General features: G+C 41.3%; 1 protein-coding gene across 1 annotated transcript in view; it reads right to left on the bottom strand.

Annotated features, from left to right (window-relative positions):
* slc25a10 (solute carrier family 25 member 10) overlaps nucleotides 1–19433 on the bottom strand; it is a 120303-nt gene that overhangs the window by 14046 nt on the left and 86824 nt on the right. The window contains exon 11 of the mRNA XM_034189063.1: nucleotides 6215–6271. Coding sequence (XP_034044954.1) covers nucleotides 6215–6271 — 57 coding nt within the window. The remainder of the gene's footprint in view (nucleotides 1–6214; nucleotides 6272–19433) is intronic.

Here is a 19433-nt window from a genome sequence, read left to right as displayed (position 1 = left end):
CCTGCAAAGCTGATCTGGCAACAGCAATCAGAGAAAGTTGGGGCCAGATTGATGAAGAGTACTGTTTGTCACTCATTAAGTCCATGCCTCAGACTGCAAGCTGTTATAAAAGCCAGAGGTGGTGCAACAAAATACTAGTGATGTGTTGGAGCGTTCTTTTGTTTTTCATGATTCCATAATTTCCTCAGAATTGAGTGATTCCATATTTTTTTTCCCTCTGCTTGGTCTAAAAAAGTAACCGTTACTGACTGCCACAATTTTTTTTTCTGATTTCTTATAGTGTTTCTTAAAGCCAGAAAGTTGCCATTTGAAATGACTTTAGTTTTGTGTCATGTCTGTGATCTGCTTTTTTTCTACAAAATTAAACAACTGAATAAACATCCTCCGAGGCCGTTGATTCCATAATTTTTGCCAGGGGTTGTACATGGTAATGTAATGGTATCTGACCATGGTAATTTTTAAGAGGAAGACGCTGCCAAAAGAAAAGTTTCCAGCTGGAGTCATCGTTAAGGCCAATCAAAAGGGCTGGATGGACGAGGAGAAAATGAGTGAGTGGCTGAGAGAAGTGTATGTAAAGAGACTGGATGGCTTTTTCCATGCATCACCATCCCTGTTGATCTGCGACTCCATGCACGCCCATCTCACCGCTACTGTGAAAAACCAAGTCAAGAAAACTAATTCGGAGCTTGCCAATCATTCCTGGAGGACTAACAAAAGAACTCCAACCGCTGGACATTGGTGTAAACAGGGCATTCAAAGTGAAGTTGCGAGAGGGTTGGGAGCGATGGATGACAGACGATGAACACACCTTCACTAAGACAGGGAGGCAGCGTTGTGCGAGTTATGTGAGTATTTTTAAATAGCAGAATAATAGTAGATACTAGATACTAGAATAAAGTTCAAATAAACTCAATGTTTTGCTTCCGTGACCTTTTTTGTAGACTATATGTTTTAGCATGCACCTTATAATCAGGTGCGCCTAATATATGGGTTAAGTACAGAAATGGACCCCATAATTGAGGGTGCGCCTTATAGAGGAGCGGGGAAAATCGCCACGGAGCCGCTCATGGCGCGGGACAAAAGCACCTCCGTGTTGGTCTCACAGGACATGCCCTGACATGCCCAGCTCTTGCACCATTCGGAAAATTCAGACGGCTTTCGGTGGCTTTTCAGTCGTGTGACTACCCGAGAAATTGTGGAGGAGCTGGACATGCCACAACATGTGCTGTGAGGCTTCATCACGGCGTTGCTTTTTGTTCTGTGCCCTGCGCCTCCGTCCCGACACGCGAATTTCTCCGCTCCTCTTTCCATTACAAAAACTCCTGTAACAGTGGAATGTGCTGAAAAAGTGCTATGTCCAGCTATCTTGCCATTTCTCTGGTAGTCAGACGACATCCCGGATCAACAAAGCGGTCACTTTGGAAAAGATCTGGTCATTTGAGCCTGTCGATCGCCGCTCGGTGCGCGGTGCACCATCCGCTGCTGTGGGCCATCTTTAATCCGGTTGTAATGCTCCTTAATCTGTGTGATCCCCATAAGATCTTCACCGAAAGCCATCTGAATTTTCCAGATGGTTTCCACTTGTCTGTCTCTCACACTTTCTGAAAAAATTTTGATGAAGCAAAGCGGCAGTCGATCAGCCAATTTCCTGACAATGAAAATCTGACGCGGGGGCTGGACCACTCCTCCCACTTGGCGTGCTCACAGGCGAATCACGCAACCGACAGGCGTGAACAAACTCACGCATGCGCACGAAGGTTCAAGCTTGGCTGATGCAATCACACATGATTCAAATCCATATTGTTTTTGCAAAAAATAAAAAGGTCCGTTACTTTTCTAACAGACCTCGTATGTTACCTTGTAATATAACTAAGCATGACAGATGGTGCAAACTATTCCTTTTTAGAATCCTATTAACCCAACCAACAACTTGCATCACTTCTTACTTCTTGCAGCAACTTTAACTTTTGACCTCTGTACAAACTGAAATTGACCTTTGTCACCATTCTTGCTGTTTTTACTCCATAACATTCAGTCACGAAGTCCAAGCTATACCGTTTTTTGGAATCGTTATGATCAGACAAATGCGGCACATTTCTCAGTATGATTAGAGCATTTTTAAATGCATACCTGCACCAGGGGGTGTTGACGTCCCCAGTTGTGCTCCTTTCCGAAGGAAACTGCATGATTGCAGTGGGAAACAAACCAATCAACACCTTTGACACCCAGGAATTTCATGAGAGCCTGCTGTATCTCTTGGGGTACTATGCATTACATCTCACCTACCCAAAATGCATCTCCACTCTACTGTCAGTATTGCAGGCAGAGTTGCTGGAGGATGCAGTACACGAGCATGATAAAACTGCAACACACAATCAGGCCATGACCGAGTGGAGTGCTTGCGAGCTCTGTGTCATTGTTACCATGTACATAGTTTTTGGCAGCAGCTAGTGTTCTCGATAAGTTTTGAAAACAATCACAAGTTGTGTTCTGTGTTTGTCATTTTGTGTTTTATCATGTTCATAGTTTTTGGCAGCAGCCAGTGTTCTCCATAAGTTTTAAAACAATCACAAAGTTGTTCATAGAGGAGTTATGTTCTGTATTCTTGTATTTGCCATTTTGTGTTTTATACAATCGCTGGCTGGTTCTTTTCTTTTTTATTATTTGTCATTTTGCATTTTATACAGTTTTATATACATTCAGAATTGTCAAATGTCATTTATTATGTTGAATGCAGAAATAAAATTACTGTGATTGCAAGAAACCGTCTCTTATTTTAAGATTTTATTGCTGGTCTTTAGTCTTCCATTAAGACATCAATTCTAAAAGCTCGCTAAGTAAAAAGAATACAAGTCTTATTTTAAGGGGGTCTTTTGCTAGTCTTTAGTCTTGCATCAAGGCATCAATTCTAGTACCTGGATGAATAATAAGAATTCAAATCTTATTTTAAGGGGTATTTTTGCTTGAGACTGTCTTATTTTTAAGATATGAATTCTTATAATCTGCTCAATTAGGGACAAACATACAAATTTCAGGGAATTCTGCCTTAAATAAGTGTGATTTAGTTGCTTAAAAATCAATGTGGAAATCAATGTGGAAAAGCTGCACACTACAGCCTCACACAAGATATGTTCATGACAATGCCCCTCTACTCTATGATTTTACCTCAAACGCACTCACTTTATATACAAGTCACTATGACACAAAAATCAAACTTATGTAAACTCTGCCAATAATACTAAATGACAAATGATGCAAGAGCAAAATGACTAAGTAAAAAAGTCTGGATGGCCCATGTAACTTTGGACTCATTATCTGGGAACTTAGTAAACCAGGCCTTCAACTCTATATTTAGAATAAACTGTCTTTGTCCCAACTTTGTTTGGAATGTAGTACAGACTAATTGCAGGAATAGACATATATTAACAAATGAAATGAAGCTGACCATAGAAAACATGAAATTTCTTGGGTTCATATGGTCTGTTAAGAAACAGAAGTCAAAGCAAATGTAAGGATCCCTGCAGCTTCTGATTCATGATTTTTTTTCTTCATATTATTCCAGCATTGTCTGATTGGTGGTAAAAGCATAATTCAGTCCAATGAGTTAATGACAAGAAAGCATTTTAACAACTTGTACAACCCTGATTGCAATGAAGTTGGGACGTTCTGTAAAATGTAAACAAAAACAGAATACAATGATTTGAAAATCCTCTTCAACCTATATTCCATTTAATACATCACAAAGACAAGATATTTAATGTTCAAACTGATAGACTGTTGTTTTTGTGCAAATATTTGCTCATTTTAAAATGGATGCCTGCAACACATTTCAAAAAAGTTGGGACGGGGCACCAAAAGACTGGGAAAGTTGATGAATGCTCAAAGAGCACCTAATTGGAAACAGGTGAGTGCTAAGTCCGCTTGGGTACAATAGCTATCCCTGTACCCAAGTCCGCACTCTGCTTGGTCCTTTAAGTGAGCAGAGCCACAATACTGTATAGGCTGCTTACTGAAGAAACCAGACATATTTTGTGGTTTTACAGAAGATTTACAGAATTTGATAGCGGTCCATCCCCAAAAGTCTCAGCCGTTCACAAGCAAAGATGAGGCGAGGATCACCACCTTGTGAACAGCTGCGTGAAAAAAAAATAGTCCAACAGTTTAAGAACAATGTTTCACAAAGCTCAATTACAAGGAATTTAGGGATTCCATCATCTACAGTCCATAATATAATCAGAAGATTCAGAGAATCTGGAGAACTTTCTAAATGTAAGTGGGAAGGCCGAAAACCAACATTGAATGCCCGTGACCTTTGATCCCTCAGGAGGCACTGCATTAAAAACCAACATCATTGTGTAAAGGATCTTACCGCATGGGCTCAGGAACACATCAGAAAACCACTGTCAGTTAACACAGTTCGTCACTACATCTACAAGTGCAAGTTAAAACTCTACCTATCAGGCTGAGTGGAGGCAAGGCACAGACAGAGGCTGGACACCAATGCAGGCTCACAAACAGGACGTATGAGTAAAATAAAGGTCTTTATTACAGGCAGGGGTTTGGTAAACAGGAAGGCAGTCTGCGGAGCAAAAGTACCAGGCAGGGGCAAGACAGAAGATGTGGTGAAAAAACAAGCAGGGTCAGTACATGAGCAAACTGGGTTTTTCAGAGCTGAGGCAAAAGGCAGGATCCAGAAAAGAGAGCAGAGTCAAAACACGTGGTATAAACAGGACAGAGACGAGGCACTGATAAGTGATAATCATCAACAAACGAGCAATGAGGAAGTGAACAGACTCAGTTTAAATAAGGAAGGTGGTGACAGGAAAACAAGGTGCACGCGAGGACGAAGGATCTGGAAAGGGGGGCGTGGCTGACAGATGAGGAACAGGTGCAAGAGAGTGAGGGAAGAAAACGCAATGAAGACAAACCAAAAGAACTAAGTGATTGGATTAACTAAGATTAACGGTGAAAAATGTGACATGCTTAAGGCAGACAATAATTAACGTGAGCAAAACTACAAGAATACAACAAAGAACCAAAACCAGGGACACAGAATAATAGATGAACATGACTAATCAGAACCAGACAAGAATGAAAATAATCAAGCGGCAAAAAAAAAAACAAAGGCAAGACTGGGCTAAACTGAAGGAAAAGAAAAGGGGATGAATAAGACTGGAACCCAAACAGGACAGAAACATGTCACTACCATGCAAAGCGAAAGCCATACATCAACAACATCCAGAAATGCCGCCACCTGCTCTGGGCCAAAGCTCATTTGAAATGGACAGACGCAAAGTGGAAAAGTGTGCTGTGGTCTGATGAGTCCACATTTCAAATTGTTTTTGGAAATCATGGACGTTGTGTCCTCCAGACAAAAGAGGAAAAAGAACATCCAGATTGTTACCAGTGCAAAGTTCAAAAGCCAGCATCTGTGATGCTATGGGGGTGTGTTAGTGCCCATGGCATGGGCAACTTGCACATCTATGATGGCACCAATAATTCTGAAAGATACATCCAGGTTTTGGAGCAACACATGCTGCCATCCAAGTAACGTCTTTTTTAGGGACGTTCCTGCTTATTTCAGCAAGACAATGCCAAGCCACATTCTGCACATGTTACAACAGCATGGCTTTGTAGTAAAAGAGTGCGGGTACTAGACTGGTTTGCCTGCAGTCCAAACCTGTCGCCTATTGAAAACGTGTGGTGCAATATGAAGCAGAAAATACGACAACGGAGACCCCGGACTGTTGAACAACTGAAGTCGTACATCAAGCAAGAATGGGAAAGAATTTCACGTACAAAGCTTCAACAATGAGTTTCCTCAGTTCCCAAACACTTATTGAGTGTTGTTAGAAGGAAAGGTGATGTAACACAGTTGTAAACATACCACTGTCTCAGCTTTTTTGAAATGTGTTGCAGGCATCCATTTCAAAATGGGCAAATATTTGCACAAAACAATAAAGTTTATCAGTTTGAACATTAAATATCTTGTCTTTGTGGTATATTCAACTGAATATAGGTTGAAGAGGATTTGCAAATCACTGTATTCTGTTTTCTTTACATTTTACATAACGTCCCAACTTCAAATTGGAGTTGGGGTTGTACTACACAACCATTCTGTGTGTGTGTGTGTGTGTGTGTGTGTGGGGGGGGGGGGGGGGGGGGGGGGGTAGTGTGGTGTAGTGTAGCGTAGTGTGTCGAGCCGGTTTCTGACCTTGTAAAATGCCAGTGGACCCAGTTTGGCAGTTTCTTGAAAGCAGTGTATTATCCCCTGTAGAGAGACATAATGGGGGAAAACGAGGAGTGAAAGTAACAATGATAAAGCACTAAGTTCTGGTTTGCTCCTCATGTGTATGGCTGGTTGGTTATCAGAGTATAGTTGAATTGCATTATTCCATACTTTTTCACAGCCTTTATATTATTTTTAAAGTGTTCTTAAATTTGTCATTTGTCTTGATCTTATCGTGTGGGTGCTTATGACATAGTTCAAGTACTGAGTTACATTATACTGACATAGAAGCCAAAAAATAAACTTTCTTATAACACAATAAAAATACTGTTTCTAGCTGAACAAAAATACTTATCAATATATAATCGAAAGAATTAATACAAAATCTTTATCCAAAAAAAAAAAAGTTATGTGAACTTAACCGAAGCTATATCTAACCTTGGCAGTAACTAAGTTTTACAGACCTATGAGACAGCACTAAATTCATCAAAACATATGAACTTAATTTCTTGAAATTCTACAATATTCTTAACATTTTAGTCCCGTCTCAGCTCAGACAGTGCCATATGGTAGAGGTGCAATGTATTTTCATTGCGAGAAGCCCTGCTTGCAGCATCTCTATTCTCAGCTCGGAGACCAACATTTGAAGACCTAATCCTGCTGAAGGTTCCATTTTCATACCACTGCACAATGACAGTATCATTGGTTGACCTGAGCAGTGTGCTTTTTCTGTAGTGAGCAGGAACATCATTCCTGGTGATAGATATATCTGTTTCAGAAATAGATCTAACCTCTCATAACCTACGCCATGTTTTCAAAAATACCTCTACAGCGCCACGGTGAAGGTCTTTGTAAAAAAAATAATCGCAAAAAATACAGGAGATACAGAAATCTAAATACAATCTCACTAATTGCTATATATTTGGCAATAGCAAGATATGTTTTTCATTGAGCTAGGATGAAAATCTTTTGAGATTTTTATTTTTTTTTTTTTTTTAACAGAGGGCAGTATTTTTTTTTCCCCACACATTCAACTTCTGATATGGCTGGCTGTCTACTTTGTGACATAAGCACGCTGTATTTACCAATAGATAAAAATTAATTTTGTGTATTAACATATGTTCCACATGTTTGTGTGCAATATCAAAATTTTACCATGAATAATTAGGAGTAGACAAGTATTAGAAGTTCCGCTTTTGGCTCCAATGTCTAAATTTTGTTGTGATTTTCAACTTTGCTTGTTTGTCATTTGGCAATGACTTTCTTAGACAAATTGTAATGGAATACCTAAAAACTGGAGTTTTGAAATTTCAAAAAAGGTTTGTGAGTTCTATGCAAACGTTTGGGTGCCTATATAAATACAAAATGTGTAACAGGGCAAAACAGATGGCACTGTCCGAAATTTTCAACTTAAAAAAAAACCCAGCAATTTCATGCGATTTTCACCATATATCAGTACTTTTTTAATAACAACATATTTTCATGACTACAGAAGGCTATAGATCGAAAGCCAACTATTTTCTGCTAATAATGCCACAAAAATTAAACAGATATATAAACAATTGGTTTCCTGAGATTTTTTTCGCACCCTTGTCAGTAAAATAACTCAATGCTTGAAGCTTGTCATATTTGCAGTATTAACATACCATATTTTCCGAAGTGTAGGTCACAACGTTTTTCTGTATTATTTTTAATTTGGGGTTTTTGTGCATTGTATTATTTATTATTGCCATTTTTTCTTTTATTATTGAAGTTTATTTTGGTTACTGCTTTGATTCCTGGAAAGCCTTATATAACTAATTATTATTAGTGCAAATCACACCAGAATAAATACAGTGGTCCCTCGCTATAACGCGGTTCACCTTTTGCGGCCTCGCTGTTTCGCGGATTTTTTTTAGTCCAATTTTGCATGCTTTTTTTTTTTTTTTTTACAGTGCACGAAGGGAGAGCACGTGCATTGTGTTCTGCGTGTCTGTTTATAAGAATCTTCTCGCCCAGAAGAAAAAAGAGCGCCAACAACTACCATAACTGTGTTCTACACTCGGAAAAAGACACCTGGAGCGAGGTGTGAGTCAGTGGAAAAAGACGTGACAGCGCAGCGGCGCCAGGACGAAGAGGCGCGATCAGAGAAACTGTGAAATACTGGTCAGTTACTATTAATAATTTCTTATGTGTCCAACCTTGTACGTTGATCGTTAAAATTAAATTTGTTAGTTCTAAAAGACATCATAATTATTTCTCAAATAAATGTTTGGGCCTGAAAACAGGTTGGTCTTATTTTTCTACTCAGGTTTGAACTTTAAGAGTGTTTACACACGAGAGAAAATGTTCATGCCTGATTGAGAAAAGTGTATAAAGTGTGTGGTGAGGGGTTTTACAGCTTTAAAACATCTATAATAATTGTAAAAAATAACACTGGCCACTTCGCGGATTTCGCCTATCGCGGGCTATTTTTAGAACATAACTCCTGCGAAAAACGAGGGACCACTGTATATCCCATAGAGAAAACCATTCCCACATCTGTACAAATCGACAAGAGTCTACAACTTAATATTTCCTTTTTTATCCTTCCCTTGTAAAATGTGACCGAGCGGGGAAATGTAGACCTCTTGTGATGACGCGGTGACATCTCAACGCACAAGCTGCACTGATTGGCTATGCTCTGAGTCTTGGCTTGCGACTAGCTCGTACAGTCAGATAAGCGAGCACTAGCATAGCAGCTACATTTACAACGAAAGGTGTGTGAGGAGACTAGAAAATGATTTTGTCGTACTTTCAAAGGAAACCCAAGGAAAAAGGGGAGGGAACCTGGGGAGATAAGGAAAATGGTGAGGAGGATCAGGAGGAGATGGCAACAGGCAGTGAAACTGGCAGTAGGTCTAGAACTACTAGCAAAGTTCATAAATTCAGATCAGACTGGGTTAAGATCTTTCCGTGACTAGTGCATGAGGATAGCATGATGTTTTGCAAATAAAAATAATACAAGAAATACACAGCAAAAAGTAATGAAATGGACAAAAACAATGATGTAAATAACGATAGAAAAGGAAGTAAAAAACAATGAAATAAATACAACAATCAAATCATATAAAATGTGCATGTGTGTGTGGAAAAGGTACTCTCTGTATAGTATGTGTCTTTGTGTTAATAATAAAATTGTATCAAGAAATTTCACAGTGCTGCTAAATTTTTATCTGTGCTCCTAAATTTTTTCATTTAGGAGCACCTGTGCTCCTAGTGAAAAAACTAAGCGTACAGCCTAATGCATGCATTACTAGCTACAAAGCAGGCCAATGACTGATTTGATCGACAAAAACAAGCATAATTCAAAGTTCTTGTTCGACACGGTGGCAACACTTATTCATGGATGACCACCTATTAGTCGCTCTCCCTTTACAGCCCAAGACTTTTTCGATTACTTCAAGAATAGATGGCATTGGTTAAATATATGCCAGCATGCCATAATCCAGCCACTGCACACTGTTATTGAGGTGGGTGTCATTACTGAGGTTTTACCAAGATTTACAGAATTTGATAGTATCTCACTAAGAGTACTGACGAAACTTGTAATATCTGCTAAAAGCACAACCTGCTTATTTGACCCTATACCAACAAAACTGTTTGAGGACCTGTGGCCCACTCATGGGCCAACTGTTCTGGAAATGATCATTAACTACATGTCATTAACATGTAGTTAATTATCTGTTTATAAGTTATCTGTCATTATCTGTTTCTAAATGTTTCAAATCTGCAGTGATTAAACCATGACTTAAGAAATCTAATCTTGACCCTAGTATACTGAAAAACTATAGGTCGATATCAAATCTATCATTTTGTTCTAAAACTCTGGAAAAAAAAAATGGTTTCACAGCAGCTCATGGACCACCTTACTGAGAATAATCTCTTTGAGCCACTGCAGTCTGTATTTAGAACATATCATTCAACAGAGACAGCTCTCACTAAAGTGGTAAATGCAGAATCCTTGCAATGGATTTTGACACCACTATGATTCTGGTGCTGTTAGATCTTAGTACTGTGTTTGATATGGTGCATCATGGTATTCTACTCGATAGGTTGAAGAATACTTTTGGGATTACTGGGAATACCCTTGCATGGTTGACATCATACCTGACCAGTTGTTCTCACTGTGTCTTATATAACAACACTACTTCTAACCTTAGTGACATGAAATTTTAAGGTTCAGATTTTAAGGTTCATATTCACGGACTGCACCTCCATATTTAGCTGACCTAGTCAAGCCCTACGTACTGGCCAAGGCTCTATGTTCTCAGGACGCAGGACTACTTTGTGTCCCCGGAGTGAATGAAAAGTCTGCGGGCCAAAGAGCCTTCTCTTATCTTGTACCTGGTTTGTAGAACAATCTCCCTGCATCAACAAAAAAGTCAGATTCTGTAGAGACTTTCAAGTCCAGACTTAAAGAACATTTATTCTCCCTTTCATATGGCTTGCATACTGGCATAGTATGGTGCTATGCTTCCTACCCTTTTAAATTCATTTTATTAGTAAAGAGAGTGGGTCTCAGCCTCAACTTTATCTAAAGTCTGAGTCTGTTCATGAAGCTTCAGGCCAGTGGCAAGCGATCACCTTAGTATTTCGTCTGTTTCCTGTTGCTTAATGCTGACAAATTATTAATTTTTCTGGCCGACTGATTCTGTTTTCTTTTTCTCTCTGTCTGGATTAGATGATTGCTGTGGCAGACACGGGGCGGACTCCACTGTAGGAACAGATCCGAGTGGCTTGATGACTCCCCCCAAACTGTGGACTTAACACCTGCATGGACTCCTGTCAACTGTTGAGTTCTGTATTGTAAACCTTTTTGGTAGAATGGCCCAAGTAGTGGGTCACCCCTCTGTGTCTGCTTAAGGTTTCTTCCTCAGTATCATCAGAGGGAGTTTTTCTGTACCACTGTCAAGTGTGTGCTTGCTCTAGGGGTTGATGCTTGTGTGAAGCACCTTGAGGCAGCTTTGCTGTGATTTGGCGCTATATAAACTAAAACTGAATTTAAAAAAAAAAACAGTACTTTTAAATTTAGTTACTTTATAGTTTAGTGCGTCTTTCCACCAATGTGCTTTGCTCTAAACATGGCCTCTACTCTCTACTGGATAAGATTTTATCAATATCAATGCCATTATTGATTCCGCTTTTTGATCCAATTTTTTTTTAATCGATTCCCTTATCAATACCTCGTGTGAATTCTCTGTGGACTAAAAGTAGGCTTTACAGTTTTTCAATGTCAACATTTTATTGAGTCTTAAAGAAAATAAATATGAAATTGGTCACTGGACCTTTGATCTCTGGACATAAATAGATATAAACAAAATCTATAGTTTTTGTCAAATGCACTTCCTTTCAGGTATTCATGAGACAAATTTAACTCCATCACCACTGAGCTGTGGTCTAGCAGCCAGCTGCGCTGCAAGTCAAGATCAATGTCATTCATAATTCATGTCTCATTTTTTTGGGGGGGGGGGGGGGGGGGGGGGGGGGCTATGTTGGTCTGTAGCAGTTTGTTGTCTTTACAAATGTTTGGAAAGAGGTGTTATTTGATTTAAAATGGCGATTTGCTTTGAAGTTATTAATTTCGACCAGAATCTACAACCCCAATTCCAATGAAGTTGGGACATTGCATAAAATGTAAATAAAAACAGAATACAATGATTTGCAAATCCTCTTCAACCTATATTCGATTGAATACACCACAAAGATAAGATATTTAATGTTCAAACTGATAAACCTTATTGTTTTTGTGCAAACATTTGCGAAATTTTGAAATGGATGCCTGCAACACGTTTCAAAAAAGTTGGGACAGTATGTTTACTACTTATATCACCTTTCCGTCTAACAACACTCAATAAGCACTTGGGAACTGAGGACACTAATTGTTGAAGCTTTGTAGGTGGAATTCTTTCCCATTCTTGATTGATGTACAACTTCAGTTGTTCAACAGTCCCGGGTCTCCGTTGTTGTATTTTGTGCTTCATAATGCACCACACATGTTCAATGGGCAACAGGTCTGGACTGCAGGCAGGCCAGTCTAGTACTCACACTCTTTTACTACGAAGCCACACGTGCAAAATGTGGCTTGGCATTGTCTTGCTGAAATAAGCAGAGATGTCCCTGAAAAAGACATTGCTTGAATGACAGCATGTGTTGCTCCAAAACCTGGATGTACCTTTCAGCATTGATGGTGTCATCACAGATGTGTAAGTTGCCCATGCCATGGGCACTAACACACCACTATACCATCACAGATGCTGGCTTTTGAACTTTGCGCTGGTAATAATCTGGATGGTCTTTTTCCTCTTTTGTCCGGAGGACATGGCATCCATGATTTCCACAAACAATTTGAAATGTGGACTCATCAGACCACAGCACACTTTTCCACTTTGTGTCTGTCTATTTCAAATGAGCTTAGGCCCAGAGAATGCGGCGGCGTTTCTGGATGTTGTTGATTTATGGCTTTCGCTTTGCATGGTAGAGTTTTAACTTGCAATTGTAGATGGAGCAATGAACTGTGTTAACTGACAATGGTTTTCTGAAGTGTTCCTGAGCCCATGCGTTAAGATCCTTTACACAATGATGTTGGTTTTAATGCAGTGCCGCCTGAGGGATCGAAGGTCACGGGCATTAAATGTTGGTTTTCGGCCTTGCTGCTTATGTGTAGAAAGTTCTCCAGATTCTCTGAATCTTCTGATTATATTATTGACTGTAGATGATGGAATCCCTAAATTCCTTGTAACTGAACGTTGAGAAACATTGTTCTTAAACTGTTGGACTATTTTTTCATGCAATTGTTCACAAAGTGATGATCCTCACCCCATCTTTGCTTGTGAACTGCTAAGCGTTTTGGGGATGCTCCTTTTATACCCAATCATGACACTCACCTGTTTCCAATTAACCCGTTCACCTGTGGAATGTTCCAACCAGGTGTTGTTTGAGCATTCATCAAATTTTCCCAGTCTTTTGTTACCACTGTTCTAGCTTTTTTGAAATGTGTTGCAGGCATATATTTCAAAATGAGCACATATTTGCACAAAAACAAAAAAAGTCTATCAGTTTGAACATTAAATATCTTGTCTTTGTGGTGTATTCAATTGACTATAGATTGAAGAGGATTTGCAAATCATTGTATTCTGTTTTTATTTACATTTTACACAATGTCCCAGCTTCAAATTGGAGTTGGGGTTGTACTACACAACCATTCTGTGTGTGTGTGTGTGTGTGTGTGTGTGTGTATTGTGTGTCGAGCCAGTTATTGACCTTTATAAATGTTGAAGAGGATTTGCAATCATTGTAATGTTTTTATTTACATTTCACACAACGTCCCAACTTCATTGGAATTGGGGTTGTATCTTTCCAACATGTGGAGCCACGCAGTTAATCCAGCATACACAATATTATAATTATTTTTATTATTTCCTTTACCTAAGGGACAGTAACTTCTGTTTACGAGCGGATGAAGCAGGTCCAGCTCACACCAGAGAACCATCACGTGCACTGCCCCATGAAAAGTCAATGAGGAACAAATACAAATGTAAGGAATGGAGGACGATTCTCGTTTCTTGCCCGCAACAAGACAAGAGTCCCAGTTCGTGACTTTTTGTAAAAGATGCCTTTTTTTTTTTTTTTACACTGCCATCCAGTAGATGGCATTGTTCTATGTATTTTGACCCATCAACTGGATGGCAGTTTGAATGACGCCCGGTTATATCACACAGTTGTTGCTGCATCACAACGTAACAAGCAGAATTTTCAGTTTTGCAAATGCCTTTTTTTAACAAATGAAAAAAATACATATTTTACAAATACACATTTATTTGTAAAAACCAACACACACGATAATCGGTGATCGGAGGCACAGTTTACTCATAATGCATTTTGGCATCTGTGTGTGTGTGTTAATGTTCAAAACTTCAGAATTAGTGCATTATCTTCAAATTAAAAGATATGTGTTATATTTTCACTTTGTACAAACTTGTTCCCAAACCAGACCCCCTCTACACCCTGGCTGCGCCTAGAAATTCTATCCATAAAAATAATGAACACAACCGGTGACAAAGGGCAGCCCTGGCGGAGGCCAACGTGCACTGGAAACAGGTTTGACTTACTACCGGCAATGCGAACCAAGCTCCTGCTGCAGTCGTACAGGGACCGGATAGCCCTTAGCAAAGGACCCCGGACCCCATACTCCCGGAGCACCCCCCACAAGGACACGGTCGAACGCCTTCTCCAGATCCACAAAACACAAGTGGACTGGTTGGGCGAACTCCCATGAACCCTCGAGCACCCGAGGGAGCGTGTAGAACTGGTCCAGTGTGCTGCGACCAGGACGAAAACCACACTGCTCCTCCTGAATCCGAGGTTCGACCATCGGTCGAATTCTCCTCTCCAGTACTCTGGAATAGATCTTACCGGGGAGGCTGAGGAGTGTGATCCCCCTATAGTTGGCACACACCTTCCCGTCCCCCTTCTTAAACAGAGGAACCACCACCCTGGTCTGCCAATCCAGAGGCACTGTCCCCGATCGCCACGCGATGTTGCAGAGGCATGTCAGCCAAGACAGTCCCACAAGATCCAGAGACTTAAGGTACTCAGAACGGATTTCATCCACCCCAGGAGCCTTGCCACCGAGGAGCTTTCTAATCACCTCTGTGACTTCAGCCAGGGTAATGGATGAGTCCGCCTCTGAGTCCCCAGTCTCTGCTTCCTCTTCGGAAGACGTGACGATGGGATTGAGGAGATCCTCGAAGTATTCCTTCCACCGCCCGACAACATCCCCAGTCAGGGTCAACAGCTCACCACCCGCACCGTAAACAGTGCGGGTGGAGAGCTGCTTCCGCCTCCTGAGGCGTCGGACAGTTTGCCAGAATCTCCTCCATGGCCTCCCTGAACTCCTCCCAGACACGAGTTTTTGCCTCTGCTACCGCACGGGCTGTGCACGCTTGGCCTGCCGGTACCTGTCAGCTGCCTCCGGGGTCCCACCTACCAACAAAGATAAGTAGGACTCCTCCTTCAGCTTGACGGCATCCCTTACTTCCGGCGTCCACCACCGGGTTCAGCGATTGCCACCGCGACAGGCACCAGAGACCTTGTGATCACAGCTACATCGCAGCGGCATCGACAATGGAGGTGGAGAACATGGTCCACTTGAACTCCATGTCTCCAACCTCCCCCGGGATCTGGGAGGAGCTCTCCCGGAGGTGGGAGCTCAAGACCTCGCTGACAGAGGGTTCCGCCACTCATTCCCAGCAGACCCTCACGATACGTTTGGGCCTGCCAGGTCTGACTGGCTTCCTCCCCTCCCAGCAGATCCAACTCATCACCAGGTGGTGATCGGTGGACAGCTCTGCCCCTCTCTTCACTCGAGTGTCCGAGACACGTGGCCTAAGGTCAGGTGATACGACTACAAATCGATCGATCATCGACCTCCGGCTCAGGGTGTCCTGGTGCCACGTGCACTTATGGACATCCTTGTGCTCAAACATGGTGTTCGTGATGGACAAACTGACTAGCACAGAAGTCCAACAACTGAACACCACTCGGGTTCAGATCGGGGAGGCCGTGCTTCCTGATCACCCCCCTCCAGGTCTCACTGTCGCCACCCACGTGGGCGCTTAAATCCCCCAGGAGAACAATGGAGTCCCCAGTCAGAGCACTATCTAGTACCCTTCCCAGGGACTCCAAGAACGTCGGGTACGCTGCACTGCTGCTCGGCCCCGTAGGCCGAGACAACGGTGAGAGACCTGTCCCTGACCCGAAGACGTAAGGACGCGACCCTCTTGTTCACTGGAGTGAACTCCAACACATGGCGACTGAGCTGGGGAGCAATAAGCAATGCGACCCCAACTCTCCGCCTCTACCCGTGGGCAACGCCAGAAAAATGAAGCATCCAGCCCCTCTCCAGGAGTTGGGTACCAGAGCCCAAGCTGTGCGTGGAGGTGAGCCCGACTATCTCTAGTCGGTATCTCTCAACCTCCCGCACAAGCTCAGGCTCCTCCCCCCCCAGCGAGGTGACATTCCACGTCCCAACAGCCAGGGGCTGTGAGCATGGACCGGGCTGCCGGGCCACCCAATCCTCTCTGCACCCGACCCCCATGGCCCCCTCTGCAGGTGGTGAACCCACAGGAGGGTGAGCCCACGTCGCTCTTAAGGGCTGAGCCCGGCCGGGCCCCATGGGCTAAGGCCCGACCACCAGGTGCTCGCGCATGAGCCCCAACCCCAGGCCTGGCTTCAGAGTGGGGCCCCGGTTCCACCATACCGGGTGACGTCTTGGTCCTTGATTTTTTACTAGTCATGGAGGTTCTAATCATTACATGTGCAATGTAATCAAACTAATGCTGTTTTCTTATTATATTCACATGTCCTTTCACATACCATATGACTACATGTAAATTAGGGGTAGGGCTTGATAAGCTTAAGCTTCATCCTACTCCTTTTTGAAACATGCATGATTTATAAATGCACTTTTGGGAAAGAAAGAAAGAAGGAAAGAAAGAAAGAAAGAAAGAAAGAAAGAAAGAAAGAAAGAAAGAAAGAAAGAAAGAAAGAGAAAGAAAGAAAGAAAGAAAAAGAAAGAAAGAAAAAGAAGGAAAGAAAGAAAGAAGGAAGGAAAGAAAGAAAGAAAGAAAGAAGGAAAGAAAGAAGGAAAGAAAGAAGGAAGAAAGAAGGAAAGAAAGAAGGAAGGAAAGAAGGAAAGAAAGAAAGAAAGAAAGAAAGAAAGAAAGAAAGAAAGAAAGAAAGAAAGAAAGAAAGAAAGAAAGAAAGAAAGAAAGAAAGAAAGCTGTAGCTTCCACTAAAGTTTTTGTGGTTTCTCAGTTTAGTGTTATCAATCAATTTCAATCAATTTTTTTTTTATATAGCGCCAAATCACAACAAACAGTTGCCCCAAGGCGCTTTATATTGTAAGGCAAGGCCATACAATAATTATGTAAAACCCCAACGGTCAAAACGACCCCCTGTGAGCAAGCACTTGGCTACAGTGGGAAGGAAAAACTCCCTTTTAACAGGAAGAAACCTCCAGCAGAACCAGGCTCAGGGAGGGGCAGTCTTCTGCTGGGACTGGTTGGGGCTGAGGGAGAGAACCAGGAAAAAGACATGCTGTGGAGGGGAGCAGAGATCGATCACTAATGATTAAATGCAGAGTGGTGCATACAGAGCAAAAAGAAAAAGAAACAGTGCATCATGGGAACCCCCCAGCAGTCTACGTCTATAGCAGCATAACTAAGGGATGGTTCAGGGTCACCTGATCCAGCCCTAACTATAAGCTTTAGCAAAAAGGAAAGTTTTAAGCCTAATCTTAAAAGTAGAGAGGGTGTCTGTCTCCCTGATCTGAATTGGGAGCTGGTTCCACAGGAGAGGAGCCTGAAAGCTGAAGGCTCTGCCTCCCATTCTACTCTTACAAACCCTAGGAACTACAAGTAAGCCTGCAGTCTGAGAGCGAAGCGCTCTATTGGGGTAATATGGTACTACGAGGTCCCTAAGATAAGATGGGACCTGATTATTCAAAACCTTATAAGTAAGAAGAAGAATTTTAAATTCTATTCTAGAATTAACAGGAAGCCAATGAAGAGAGGCCAATATGGGTGAGATATGCTCTCTCCTTCTAGTCCCCGTCAGTACTCTAGCTGCAGCATTTTGAATTAACTGAAGGCTTTTTAGGGAACTTTTAGGACAACCTGATAATAATGAATTACAATAGTCCAGCCTAGAGGAAATAAATGCATGAATTAGTTTTTCAGCATCACTCTGAGACAAGACCTTTCTGATTTTAGAGATATTGCGTAAATGCAAAAAAGCAGTCCTACATATTTGTTTAATATGCACTTTGAATGACATATCCTGATCAAAAATGACTCCAAGATTTCTCACAGTATTACTAGAGGTCAGGGTAATGCCATCCAGAGTAAGGATCTGGTTAGACACCATGTTTCTAAGATTTGTGGGGCCAAGTACAATAACTTCAGTTTTATCTGAGTTTAAAAGCAGGAAATTAGAGGTCATCCATGTCTTTATGTCTGTAAGACAATCCTGCAGTTTAGCTAATTGGTGTGTGTCCTCTGGCTTCATGGATAGATAAAGCTGGGTATCATCTGCGTAACAATGAAAATTTAAGCAATACCGTCTAATAATACTGCCTAAGGGAAGCATGTATAAAGTGAATAAAATTGGTCCTAGCACAGAACCTTGTGGAACTCCATAATTAACTTTAGTCTGTGAAGAAGATTCCCCATTTACATGAACAAATTGTAATCTATTAGACAAATATGATTCAAACCACCGCAGCGCAGTGCCTTTAATACCTATGGCATGCTCTAATCTCTGTAATAAAATTTTATGGTCAACAGTATCAAAAGCAGCACTGAGATCTAACAGAACAAGCACAGAGATGAGTCCACTGTCCGAGGCCATAAGAAGATCATTTGTAACCTTCACTAATGCTGTTTCTGTACTATGATGAATTCTAAAACCTGACTGAAACTCTTCAAATAGACCATTCCTCTGCAGATGATCAGTTAGCTGTTTTACAACTACCCTTTCAAGAATTTTTGAGAGAAAAGGAAGGTTGGAGATTGGCCTATAATTAACTAAGATAGCTGGGTCAAGTGATGGCTTTTTAAGTAATGGTTTAATTACTGCCACCTTAAAAGCCTGTGGTACATAGCCAACTAACAAAGATAGATTGATCATATTTAAGATCGAAGCATTAAATAATGGTAGGGCTTCCTTGAGCAGCCTGGTAGGAATGGGGTCTAATAAACATGTTGATGGTTTGGATGAAGTAACTAATGAGAATAACTCAGACAGAACAATCGGAGAGAAAGAGTCTAACCAAATACCGGCATCACTGAAAGCAGCCAAAGATAACGATACGTCTTTGGGATGGTTATGAGTAATTTTTTCTCTAATAGTTAAAATTTTGTTAGCAAAGAAAGTCATGAAGTCATTACTAGTTAAAGTTAATGGAATACTCAGCTCAATAGAGCTCTGACTCTTTGTCAGCCTGGCTACAGTGCTGAAAAGAAACCTGGGGTTGTTCTTATTTTCTTCAATTAGTGATGAGTAGAAAGATGTCCTAGCTTTACGAAGGGCTTTTTTATAGAGCAACAGACTCTTTTTCCAGGCTAAGTGAAGATCTTCTAAATTAGTGAGACGCCATTTCCTCTCCAACTTACGGGTTATCTGC

The sequence above is a fragment of the Thalassophryne amazonica genome, chromosome 15, assembly GCF_902500255.1.
Source record: "Thalassophryne amazonica chromosome 15, fThaAma1.1, whole genome shotgun sequence".
Taxonomy (NCBI): domain Eukaryota; kingdom Metazoa; phylum Chordata; class Actinopteri; order Batrachoidiformes; family Batrachoididae; genus Thalassophryne; species Thalassophryne amazonica.
The sequence above is the reverse complement of the archived record's forward strand: the minus strand, read 5'-3'. Positions and strand labels throughout refer to the sequence as shown.